The sequence below is a fragment of the Podarcis melisellensis genome (assembly GCF_964234715.1).
Source record: "Podarcis melisellensis genome assembly, chromosome: Z".
In the NCBI taxonomy this organism is placed as follows: domain Eukaryota; kingdom Metazoa; phylum Chordata; class Lepidosauria; order Squamata; family Lacertidae; genus Podarcis; species Podarcis melisellensis.
This window is the reverse complement of record NC_138547.1, coordinates 7,508,222-7,521,231: the sequence shown is the minus strand read 5'-3', so window position 1 is coordinate 7,521,231 and position 13,010 is coordinate 7,508,222. Positions and strand designations below refer to the sequence as shown.

Genomic DNA, 13,010 nt, shown 5'->3' with positions numbered 1-13,010 from the left:
TGGGCCAGACCAGTGCAGTGCAACGCCGGAAATCGCTTCTGCGCATACCCAGACACCAAAAATTGTGCCTGCGCAGAAGTGATTTTTGGTGTCTGGGCATGCACAGAAGTGATTTCCAGCAACACAGACATGCACAGATGTGATTTCTGGCATCTGGGCATGCGCAGAAGTGATTTCCGGAGCTGCGGAAGAGAGTCCCCGCGCCGTGCTGCACCGGTTTAGTGCAGCGTGTAGGGACTCAGTTCGAGGGAAGCTCATGGGCCAGTTAAGCGACCCTTATGGGCCGCTTCTGGCCCATGGGCCTTAGGTTGCCGACCTCTGGTTTAGACTAAATGAACTCCAAGGTCCCTTCTCCAACTCTAAAGTTCTACTTTTTAAAAATTCGTCTTCGGGCGCTATCTGATTATACAACCACAGGGTAAGGGCCACTGATCAGTGGTAGAGTACCTACTTTGTTGAAGGTTCCAGGTTCAAACCCTGGCATCTCCAGGTAATACAGTCATACCTCGGGTTAAAGATGCTTTGAGTTGAGCACGTTCGAGTTGCGCTCTGCGGCAACCTGGAAGTAACGGAGCGTGTTACTTCCGGGTTTCGGTTCTTGCGCATGCAGAATTACGTCGCGCGCATGCGCAGAAGCGGCGAAAAGCGACGCTCCCGTGCGCAGATGTGCCGTTGCTAAATACGTTTGCCTCTAGATGCGAACGGGGCTCCAGAACGGATCCCGTTCGTATCTAGAGGTACCACTGTACTGGGCTGAAACCCTGGAGAGCCACTGTCAGTCAATGCAGACAATACTTAGCTAGGCGCACCACTGGTCTGATCTGGCATAAGGCAAGTGCTATGATCTTGTGTACAGCTGCATGGTTTAAAATGCAGATTCTTTTATACATATATTCAAATTTATGTTTTTAGACAAACTGTTGGGAAAATCATGTCTTCCTAACCCTTTCATGGACCACTTGGTTTTTTATATTCCCCAACGCTTGCTTCTTCCTTACCTGCCCATGATTCTGAAAGTTTCCATTATCTCAGGTCTACCTCATACTAAAAAGACACACCGCTTATCACCTCATTCCTGGAACAAATTCTGGGGAGGGAACCCAACCCTAAACCTTCCTGATCGACAAAGGCAGCAAGCAATAAGGAAGTGTGTAAACTTTTTTTAAAAAAATAATAATAATTAAAAACCAAAAAAACCCCAAATGAATGCACTGCTAATTGAAGAAACGTCAGGCAGGCAGAGAAGGTGGAAGTAAATATGAATGTTTTAATGCACAGAACAACCTGTCAGGACCCTGCTAAAAGATGGCTGTGTGAACAGCAAGTTCTGTAAACTCAAGAGCATTTTGTGTTTGCATTCATCACTCTTTCCAAGGGTCTCTAGCCAAGCCTTTGCCCCTGCCTCGTGTTAATTGTTCCATCTCTTCCCTCCAGGATGGTGCCTCTTGTTTGGCTCCTTGCTTGTTAAACACATTTTCTGGGACATAGTTCTTCCTGGGCAAATGAGTCCATCCTGAAGGGTAGTAGGGATTATCCTACCCATCACTGTTGTGTCCCCCTCCCCAGCTATTTTTGATTTTCCCTCCCCTCCCTCTCCATCTCTTTCTCTTTACTTTTGATCACATAGTCTAGGCATTTAGTAAGGACAAAAGAGAGAGGGAGGGAGGGAGGGAGGAAGAGAGGGGAGGAGAGAGATTAAAAAGGAGACACTTTAAAAAAAAACTGAGCAAAATTATGTACTTCCTTTTTAAAAACAACAATAATAATAGTTGAAAAAAGGAAACAAACAAAAAAAAGAAGTCTTGCTGATCTCTCAATTTGCAACTTTCCATGAAGTCCCATGTGGTTTTTCATTCCTCTTTTTTTTTGCTTCAAATTTCCAAGATGCCACAAGTCACCACCACAGTAGAGATTCTCGCCGTGAGCTTGCCTGGTCCGTTGCATCCTCTCATCGCCCCTTCGACTCACCATACATATTGCGCAGCATGGAGACCATTTTCTCCTCACATGTGATTTTGGTGTCCTTTAAGATGTTGTACCACACCATGCCAGGTGGCCTGACCTCCTCGCTGCGGCAGAACAGGTACGGCATGGTGTCCGTGCGGCTCTGGATGTAGGCGCTGCGGAGCAAGGTTGAGCAGTGGCTGCTGACCTTCTCCAGCCTCCTCAGGATGAGGTGAGCTTTTCTGGAAGGGAAAACGGGACAGTCTGAGACTACACAGGAGAAGGACGCCAGGTGTGGGAGAAGCAGCCAGGGCAGCCGCAGTGAGCGGCCGACATCGTCTGTTGATACGCTGGGGCTCCCCAAACGCTTCCTCAATTCAGGGCCAAAATGCTTCCATTTCTTCCAGAGTTTGGGGAAACTTTGTTTTAGGCCCAAAATGTCCACACAACCCTCGACTCTGTCCATTTTGATTTCTTATTCCCCCCACCCAAACTTAAGTTCCACTGTCTACGTTTCCGCATCAGTTTTAGATAGAGATAGTGTCATCTTGGAAATTCATCAGCATTTAATGCACATTTCTCCTGAGACACAAACATCCTGTAAACAACTAACCCAGATATAATTCAGTTTAGTATGTTATTGTTCCTACCATATGCATTTCTGTTCCATACCTAGTCTATGCACATTTCTTGGTTGGGGAAATCCACTGCAAAATTCTGAGAGGCTGGCCTGCATTTTGGTTTGCATATTGCTTCAGAAAGTGTGAATTAAGACAGGTTTGCCTGTGAATGTGAAATGAAAAGGATTTCTCCCCCATCTCCAGCACACTTGTAAAAGTGCAAGGACGTGAAGCCAGCATCAATAGGCTGCCCCAAATTAGCAGGTGCTAGCGTTCCCCCCCCCCCTTTGTAGACCTGTATTTCCTTGATTGCAGTTGCTCTCTAAGCGGTGCTGACTTTGTGGTGAGAAGAAAGTCAAAGAGGAACAGTCAAGTGCAGTGAACTTGAAAGAGGTGACAGGCCAAGGGTCAGAAGAAAGCACTCTGGAGACGCTGCTAAATCAAAAGGAAGTGTTTACTACAGTGGTTTGAAAGCTCCAAGACTATTGATTATTCTCTTCTCCCTCTGGTGCCACAGTAAAGCTCTGGGTTTCAGCTTTGGGGTTTCCCAGCAGGAATGTAAATTCAAGCTAATGACATGTCAGGAGCAGAGCTCTCAGTCATCCAAGTCTAAACAGGGGAATTATTTGATTATGGGGAGCTTTGTGGGGTTTTGAAGCTCAGAGTTGCCAGCTAAGATGTTTTGTAAAAGGAGATGGGCTATTTGTTGATGTGTGCAGAACAGAAGTGCCAGCTTCTGGGGGCTGAGCCCTTTGAAGGGGCCCAGTATTTGGGGAGTTAGGCTGGCCCCCCAGTGTCCAAAAAGTATTCAGCTGAGTGCAGCATGGCTTCAGTGACCAGCTCCTTCTCCTACTCCTTCTGCCACAGAGGGGAAGGAAGGTTGAAGCAGCAGCGCCAGAAGGAGGTGGAGTCGTCTGTGGCCATTGAAGCTGCACAGCTGCCACGTTCAGCTCCATCCCAGGCTCCTCCTGACATCACATTGTGATGTCATGACATTGTGCACACCCAGCTATCACACACAACGTTGGACCTCCAAGCTGGTGCCTCTGGCACAGAGAATGGCCCCTTGGACCTTCATTCCAAGACTGAATTCCTTACACATTGTATGAAACGGAGACAACAAAGGGTGATGGCAATGGATGCTGCTCTGTATGGGTGACTGGGACACTGCCCCACCAACCTCAGACTTCCCTCAGCCAGCCCCCAGCTGCCTGACTTCTTTAAAACACACACACACCCTGGTAGTCAGCTTCCTCTTCCTAAGTCTCAATGCTCCTCAGCAGGGAAGAGGATGGAGGCAAAACTAGCATTAGTATGCTCTGCCTGTCATTGGCTCTGGTTCCACCTACTCTTGGTCTCCCTGCCCTCTTCCCTAGAGGGCACCAGCCAGAGTTGGATCGAGACATTTTGCTGCCTGAAGTAAAGGACAAGATAATGTCCCATTCCATCTTCAGAAGGTGACTTGATTGCTGGCAAAAGGATAGCAGCACCACACCCACACAAGCACACTTGAAGGCTACTGAAGGCTAGTTTAGGGGGTGCAGAACTGGCCACCTCGCACTCCCACGTCTGCCCTCCAATGGAGGAAAAGAATCAAGGAGTCAGTGCTGCTGCTGCTGCTCCTCAGCAACTACCACCTGAGTGGTTGTCTCCCTCTGCCCAATGGTCATGCACCACCCACCAATGGGCAGCTGGCAGGGGGTGAGAGGTGGACAGCAAGTTGAAGGCAAACATGCATCAGTCAACAGTTATGTAGCTTGGCTGTGAAAAACTTTTGTTTATTTACATGGATGCTTAGCATTGTACTTTTACAAAAGATGACTCTGGGACTTAAAAGAAGCTCAGGTTGAGAGTCATCCTCTGCTCCTTGCTGAGGAGCCCATCCTTCCACTATTACCACCTGAGCAATCCCCATCATGACCGCCTGACAGTTGAGAGTTATGGTCTGCTCCCATCCCCACAGCCCCCTGGAGCGGTCCACTGCTTGCAAGGATCCTCAAGGGTGTGGTTTACAGGAAGCAGCCGTGACTGGATGGGACAAAGCAGGCTGGGAGAAGTGGCAGCAGCACCATGCAAGAGTAAATCTAGAAGGGAGAACAGGTTGGAGAGAAAGAGGAGGAAATGGAGCCTTCAGAGACATTTGTTATGACAAGCTCCCTTTCAGCAAAAGTTGGAAGATTGGGAATATTGAGGCCAAGCTCCTGGTGTGATTCACTTATGTGAAAAGGTTAATGAAGTAATGTGTAAAGGTTAGGCTTATCTTTGGCTGACATCTCCCCTCTCCTGGCACCACCCCTCCCCCCCCCCTTAAGGAAGAAGAAGACAAGGGAAAGAGAAGGAAGGGAGAAGGAAACAGGGAAGGCAAGAGCAAGGTATCTCCTGGAGAAGGCAAGGAAATCAATTAGAAAAGCAGCCAGGACAGGGCCATAAATCATGTGCTGGGTCCTCTCCAAGTTCTCCCTGTGGAAGTTGTGGATTTTTATAAACCTGGAGATGAAATTGTCTCAAATGCTGATCTGCCTCCCACCAAACCCACTCCAGAAAACAGTAATAATATTACACAAGTGGTAATTGATTAAGTCATTAATGGGCAGCATCAAGAAAGGGAGGGCACTTCATGGTATGCCTTACAATGAATGTGGTGGCCAGGAGAGTGATTTAGATTGATTTCTGGGTGGTTTGCAGCAGATCGTCAAGGTTTCCAGATGCCCCTTTTTTTTAACAGTAGCAGCAACAAAATGGCCCAACCCCCAATTCCTCCTCCATTATACTTCTGAAAAGAAAAAAAGGTTAGGGTAACCAACAGGGATTTTTCTGTTGAAGGGTTTGGAGATCAGTTCACTTTCTTAGCCAATTGCTTAGCATGGAATTGTTTTATTTTAGAGTTGAGTCTTTTGCGGACCTAGTGAAGAACCCCACAAGCTTGAAGTCAGCTCACTCCTGCCATACACAGACTACTTGCAGGCACTTTATCTTGCTTGTAGGCCACAGAAACCTACCTCATCTGAGGATATCTTAGGTTCAAGGTCTGGGCAGGGTGGAAACCTATCATAGGTATATGGATGTCAAAATATATGAAGTTGCCTTGCAAAGTCAAGAACATGGGTTCATCTAGCCTATTGTTCATCTGCACCAGTAATTGAGTGTATTACCTACCTCAGTGCTGTGGAACTCCAATTTCCCTGGCCACCAGCTGTGCTGGCTGGGTTGATGAGGGTTAATTTATTTATGAAAAATGCTTGTATGCCACTATATAATAAAAAATGTATCAAAGAGGTTTGCTAGAATAAAAATGAGATTAGACCATGCAATAAAAGCATAAAAGAATTAAAAACAAAGATCAATAAACTGCCAAACAGCTCATTTCAGTAGCACACAAACTGACCCCTTATAGGTGTCGCAAGCTTTTGATAAGCACCACAGACGTGAGAACCTTCTCACATCCTGTCTACTGCTGCTGCTCTTATTGTATTGTTTCAGGGACAGACCATAGCTCAGCTGTTACAGTATCTGATTTGCACCTAGAAAGCCCCAGGTTCAATCCCTGGCACCACCAGGTAGGGATGGGAGACATTCCCTGTCTGAATCCCTGGAGAATTGTTGCCAGCCAGTGCATATAGTAACGAGCTAGATGGACCAATGGTGTGACTGCATAAGGCAGCTCCTTATGCTCCTACATGCCGCTTGCCCTTGGATCACAATGTGGTCAGTGCAGATATGTTCTTGTTTTCCTGGAACAAATGTTTGCTACAAATTGGGGGTCAGGAGGAACAGTGAGATTCTTGCAGTGGGGCTGGTGGAGGGCTTAAAAAGAGAGAGAGAAAGATGGCCCCAGACAGGGATTGAGGCAGGTGCAGAGAAGAGCTGGCTAGCTTCATAGCATCGCAACCAAGGCCACCTATGAGCTCAGCCTTTTCCTGTCTCCTGCTGACTGAATACTGGGTCGTACTGCAAGCAGCTGTTTGCAGCAATCTGTGGCTCCTCCTGAAACTGGGCCCTGGAGGTCTTTGGTGTGATGTATTTATGCTGCAGATGCAACAGCCTCCCTGCTCGCCACTAAGTTTTATGGCTCAGCATTTACTGTGGATCTGTGGATCCTCTGATAAACATTTCAAGGTAGGGAAATAAATGACCCTCCAAGAATACAAACTTTCTGCTATTAAAACTTCATTAAGAAGTGCCCCGCCCCCCAAAAAAGAGTTGGCTTGCCCTTCTCCTCTTTTGGAGGCTTTGTAGATGGCCAGGGATCTTTGGGAAAGGAGAAAAGAAAATGGGATTTTTCCTAAGCAGGAGGCAAGTGCTTTTTTGGACAGTGTCAGGAGGTGTTTGAGGCCAGAATGGAGGGGCATGCACATTCAGCTCTGTGGATGCCAGACATGTGTGACACGCCAACAAGGCTGCAGGCCAAAGCATCTCCCTGAGCAACCAAAACTTTTAAGGCAGCATAAAAAATTTGGCAGTACAGGGCTGGTTCGACACTGTGCTCCCGGATTTCAGGAAGGGGTCACAAATGTAAGCTTGCTGGATATAACTACCTGGGTCCAAGCTCATCCTCACTGCGCCAGACAAAGTCCCCAAATTTCTCGTAGTGGGAGTTATAGTGATGCTGGATGCGGAAAAGCATGGAAGTGGAGACCTCCATCAGAGTGTTGTAGGCTGTCTGCTGCTCTTTCCCACTGGTGTAGCCATTGTACAAGTTGTAGATCTTGTCTGCTACCTCTGGAAAGGAAGTAGGAGAGGGGTGGGAAGGGGCAATAATCATCTAAGCACAAAGGAAGCAGATCTTGGCCCAAATGGAATGGAACAAAAATTACTTTTAGATACATTTTTGGCTTGGACCTGGAGTCTTAGAGGGTGAATGGGTTGTAGCTGGAAAAGTTTTCATGAAATTATGTCCAATATTCACCTCCTCCACCACCTTCCTCTATAAAGGAAGTTCCCTCAAACCTAGTCAAATCACTGATCTATCTAGTTTAGGATTGTCTACATCAGTTGCCAGTGGGATAAAGAGCTTGTGGCCCCAGCATGACCAATAGTAATGGATTATGGGAGCCGAACTCCAGCAGTGCTTTTGCTTTTTTAAAAAAGAAAAAAGGGTGCTGGTACTTACCATGAATTTTTGATATTAGGTGCCACACTTTTAATTAAAAAGTTGCTAGTACTTGAGTACCCCCAGAAAAAAGCACTGGCCAGAAGGTCAGAGGTTGTCCACCTTTGATCTACACAGATCCAGAGTTTCAGACAGAAGTCTTTCCCAGCCCTACCTAGTAATGTACCCAGGGACCTCCTGTATATGGAGCAGCAACCCTACCTACCACTAAGCTATGGCCATGGCAGAATGGGAATCCAGCAGTGGAGACCAGGTCATCTCTTAGAAACATAGGGAGCTGCTTTCTGCTCTTGCTTTGGTGCATTCTAGGTAGGAAGGAAGCACTAGAGAAATTGTGCCCACCATACTAGTAGGCAGCACGTGTAACACCACTGAGAAGTTGGGCAAGCACTTTGTCACTGTTTTCAACACCCACCCTCAGTCATCAAAATCCCCACCACTACCACTTTGCACCCTGGGAATATGGTGGAGAAGGTCTAGGGAAGGGAGAGGCATTTTGGCTCAGCAGTAGTTAAGACATTATGCGTGTGCACATCCATCCTAACAAAGCAAGTTTCTGATTTACAGCAGGCATCTGAAGGCTCCGTCTAATATTAGTTCCTCACTTGCGTTTTCAAGGACATGAAGGGACAAGACACACCTCTTTGAAGTGCAAGGAGGAGGTGTGAGGATTATAAAGCAGGTGTCCAGGGTATATTGGCCTTGTATTTTCATCTGGCCTGTCCATGCTGCCAGCATCCCTACACATGTACATGTACATGCGCACACAAACACATACATATAATTCAAACAGGGAAATGTAGTGTTGGATGCAGTTCTCAGGTAACCCCCTCACAAGTTTCAATGTTAATGAGCTGCATATGCCTTGTGCCAAACAACTGGTCAGCAGATGTTGGATACAACACGTGCGAAAAGGAGGGACACTAATCTGGCCAAAGTTGCTACTGCAGATTAGTTGGGGGGTCTAATCTACTGTTCTACTATTGGGGGATCAAAGACTGCAGCTCTGGGTTGGGAAAAGACAAGGTGATGTCCACTCAAGCAAGAATTCCAGAGGAAGGATCTACCAGATTAACTGAATAATAGAATTGTAGAGTTCGAAGGGTTTCCTAGTCCAAATCCCTGTAATGCCAAATCACAGCTAAAGAATCCCTGGCAAATGGTCACTCAGCCTCTGCTTAAAAGGCTCTCCAAGGAAGAAGAGTCCACCACCTTCTGAAGGAGTTAGTTATGCTGCCAAATAGTTCTTACTATCAGAAAGTTATTTATAGTCAGAATCTCTTTTCTTATTATAGTCAGAAACTCTTTTCTTGTAACTGGAAGCCTTCAGATATTTGAACATGGCTATCTTATCTCTCCAGTCTCCTCTTTTCAAGGCTAAACATGAAACAAGGCTAAACTGTTCTTTGTAATACTCGGTTTCCAAACCCTTGATCATCTTAGCTGCCCTCCTCTGTATACATTACAGCTTGTTAATATCATTCTTAAACTGCTGTGCACGTACTGAATATAAGAACATTAAGAAAACACTACTGGATCAGGCCAAAGGCCCATCTAATCCATCACACTATCTTCACAGTGGCCAGTTAGAACTTCATGGGAAGCTTGCATATAGGTACAAATGTATTGAGAAAAATGTCACATTATTGTGAGGGCAATATCCCACCTTGCCCTCCCCTACCCCACCACACCCATCCACCCCTGACTGGACTCAGAGCAGCATGAAGAGGCTTCACAGGTGGTCTTTCACCTCACCTTTGACCAAAATCAACCCTGTGCAGCTTCATAACGGATGGTGGATCATACACCTCTAGACCTTGCCCTGGAAATATCTGAGCAGTGTGCTAGGTTGCTTAGAACTTGTGTGTGTGCGCGGGGGGAGGGGCAATTATGAAGGTGTGATTATGATCAATTATGACCATAACTCAGCTCTGAAGTCAAGAGCTTTTACCCTCTGCCTTGCTGTCATCCACCAATGGGCAAGCCGTTCTCAGAGTCACTGTGCTCAGCTCGGAGTGTCTTCCTCGGGTGTCCACAGCATAGAGGGTGAACCTGGAAGAGAAGAAAACTATAAGGCCTCAACCATGAAAAGTAAAGTTAACATAATATGCTGGAATGGCTGAAATTATGGTAACCTCCATACATTCTGGTGCAAGATGTTGTCAGACTAAAGCAGGAACCGATAACCTTTCTCCTGCCAAGGACCACATTCCCTTGGGATTAATCTCTCTCTGCCTGAGGCCCCACCAATTAAGTGGGCAGAGCTAATCACTTTTCATCTCACTCTTCCTACTACCCCACCCCTTTCTCTTCCTGGTAGACTGCTCAGATGGGGACACATATCACTCTTGCCAGTGGTATGGATGGCTTACCAGTACTCAGGTGGCGAAAATATGCTGAAATCAGGCCAAGGGTCATGGGGTGTTCACCCCTAGACTACAGGAAGGCTCAAGGGAGACTCACAGAGATGGCTTAGGTTGCAAGCCAACAACCCTTCATGTTGGTCTGTGATTGGATGTGGTGAAGATGTCCCTCAACCTACAAAGCTAGCATCATTCTGCCAGTAGGGAGGTGAGTTCTGCCCACTGAATATTTAGGCTAACAAAAAGTCTGCAGGTGGGATCTATGAACTTCCACCCCCACCCATTCCCTGGTCCAGGGGCAGGAATGGACTGAGCTGCCTCAGGGTACACAGTCAGACCCACTGCAAATGTTTGAAAGCACAGGGTTCAATTGTGGCCCAACTGCAGCACCTGGCAGAACAACTGGACCACCCCCCTGCCTTCCATCACAGCCTACATCAACAAGTGTGGTAATGGCCATGCTCCGCCACACCCCACCAGTTCTGAATTGCCCTGTAAGTCTTGTGGTAGTACACTGCCACCAAACGCGGTGTTTCCAATGTACACTAAAGACACAAAGGAAATAGTGTTGTAGGGGTGCTTTTCTCCCCACACCTGACATGTAAAAAATTACTTTTGGGTTAATGCATGAAGGTTGATCCACCAGCCTTTGGTGTGGTGGCACTCCCTCCCATTAAACATCAACAAGTGTCATCTGTATTGATTTTTTGTGCATCTTGAAGATCTTTTTCTTAACTAAACTTTAAGTGCAGGGTTTTTGTTCTGTTTTAATTCCAGTCTATATCTGCATTGTATTTCAAATTGTTCTTATATCTGAAGCTGTTTTCATGTTGAATTGTTTTAGGGGTGGTTCATAGGAAGTGATTCATATATGGAAATAAAAAATAAATAAATAACGCCAAAGACTTGCTCCCAAATTCAGAGTGTTTGAAGTACTGCAGGAGAGCACACACATCCTTCTGCAAGGTGCATGTGGTTCTAAGCACACCATTGTGCTCTACTGGAAAAAGAAGCCTAACACATGGCTACACGTGGCATCTGGAGAGGTTTACACTGTAGAAACCCAAGATCTCCTCATCAGAAGCAGTCCAAGTAAATCTCTGAATAAGCTTTCGATTTCTCCCTCTCCCTCTCCTCCTTTCTTATCTGCAATCACTTCCCCCCTTTCTCCATTCTTAGCTAAGTGGTGCAAAACAAGCAAGCAAACAAACAAACAAACAAACAAAGCAAGGATCCTGGGCTGGCTTTGACAAAGTGCAGATTGTCCAAGCTGCCCAGTGTCAGGGCACCTGCTGATGGAAGGCAGACAGTTGTGCCCTTGAAGAAGAACAGGAGCTGCTCTTTCTGAAAGCAGATGCAGCCAAGTGGGATTTGGATGGTTACTTAACGGCAAGTTGACCCCTCAAAGTTCCTTTACTTGTGACAAAAGCAACACTCCATTCTGAGCATCTCAGCAGGGACACAACCTGTGCAGCTTATTCCCTTCCAGACACCCACAGTGGGAACTGACTGCATCAGGGGTGGAGTAGAATGCTGCATTGCCTTCCAGGGGCCATGTGCTGGGGTGGGTAGAGCCAGAAGCAAAGGTGGGCACAGCAATTAAACTTAACTTTACGTTTGTGCAGTTGGCTGGTTTCTACACACACTCACACACCCCTCTCTGTCCTCCATTAAGGCAAGCAATAGGCATCATCAGAGTTTGGGAAAACATTCCAGGAAAAAGCATTCACAGAGGGTGCAAAGCAGAGCCAGTGAAGGGCTGCGGAGAGTCTGGAGGGCTAAACAAAGAAGGAGGGCTTCCTTTGACTAACAGCCCTCCAGTTCTCCACCCCGGTCTACACTTTTTATTAACCCTAGTTACTCACTGCTAACTTTTCACACAATGTAAGCAGGGAGAAATGTTGGACAACCAGCATGGGACACAAAGGAAGGAGTGGAGTTCATGGGAATTTTAGTCAGAATTAGGTTGGTCCCTCTCCCTTTTGCAGATGTCAGAAATCTGAGAGATTGGAATCCCTATTCAAGCCAACCTGATGGTCACAATCAACTACATGTAGACAGAACACATGGTTGGCCACAGAAAGCTGAGCAGGACAGCTGCTCTGCTCTGCTGGGGGAATCATTCCAGTTCTTTAAATATGATGGCTAGCCAGGCATAGCACTTTTAAACTGTCAATCTGAATTTTGCAATGTTGAAGGGGGTCGGGAGAAAATGCTATGGGGAGGTATATATGTATGGTGATAAGATGAATGGGAGAGGCACACACACACAGAGAGAAAGGGATAATGCAGCCAGGCAGCAGGTTTGTAAAAATGCCCATTAGGCTGTGAAAAAGGATCTGAGGACACACAGGGTCTAAAGTATGTTCGGAGTGGAGACTATCCAGGATCTTCAGGGACAACTGGATGGAGATGCTGGTGTGCATGTTTGTGTATGCGACATAAGAGCTCTGCTGGATCAGGCCAGTGGTCCATCCAGTCCAGCATATTGTTCTCACTGTGGCCATCCAGATGCCCATTGGAAGCCATTAGGAGAATACCCCCCTCCCCACTTGCTATTCTCAGCAACTGGTAGACGACCTCCAACAGTGGTGGGATCCACTGGAAGAATAACATTACAATCTTGGATAGTTGCCATGGACAGCCTGAATTTGTCTAACCTCTGAAAGTTATCCAAGATTGTGTCCATCACTACCTCTTCATGGGAGTGAATTCCACATAGGAGCATATGTCCTGAAGAGGTACCACAGATCTGTTGCCTCAGCTTTACCTGTCACGAACTGTGATCCTAACGAGAAAGGCCAAAGCTCGGCAACAGAGCACAATTCTGCATGTGGAAGGTACCTGGTTCAAACTCTTGGAGATGTTGGACAGCTACTGCCAGTGGAAATATGTTGTTGGATAATACACCCCATCATTCCTGGCCATTGGCCATGTTGGCTGGAGCTGAGAAGGGTTAGGAGTCCAGCAATA

At 46.6% G+C, this 13,010-nt stretch overlaps 1 protein-coding gene across 5 annotated transcripts in view; it reads right to left on the bottom strand.

Annotated features, from left to right (window-relative positions):
• Window positions 1–1,247: 1,247 nt before the first annotated feature.
• ASTN2 (astrotactin 2) overlaps window positions 1,248–13,010 on the bottom strand; it is a 664,383-nt gene continuing 652,620 nt past the window's right edge. For 4 of the 5 annotated variants that reach the window (XM_081896297.1, XM_081896300.1, XM_081896301.1 and 1 more), the window contains 3 exons: window positions 9,626–9,726; window positions 7,100–7,283; window positions 1,248–2,186 (listed from right to left, as the gene is read on the bottom strand). In XM_081896297.1, the coding sequence (XP_081752423.1) occupies window positions 1,949–2,186; window positions 7,100–7,283; window positions 9,626–9,726 (523 nt within the window). In that variant the 3' untranslated portion in view covers window positions 1,248–1,948. The remainder of the gene's footprint in view (window positions 2,187–7,099; window positions 7,284–9,625; window positions 9,727–13,010) is intronic. The other variant, XM_081896298.1, reaches the window with a different exon arrangement.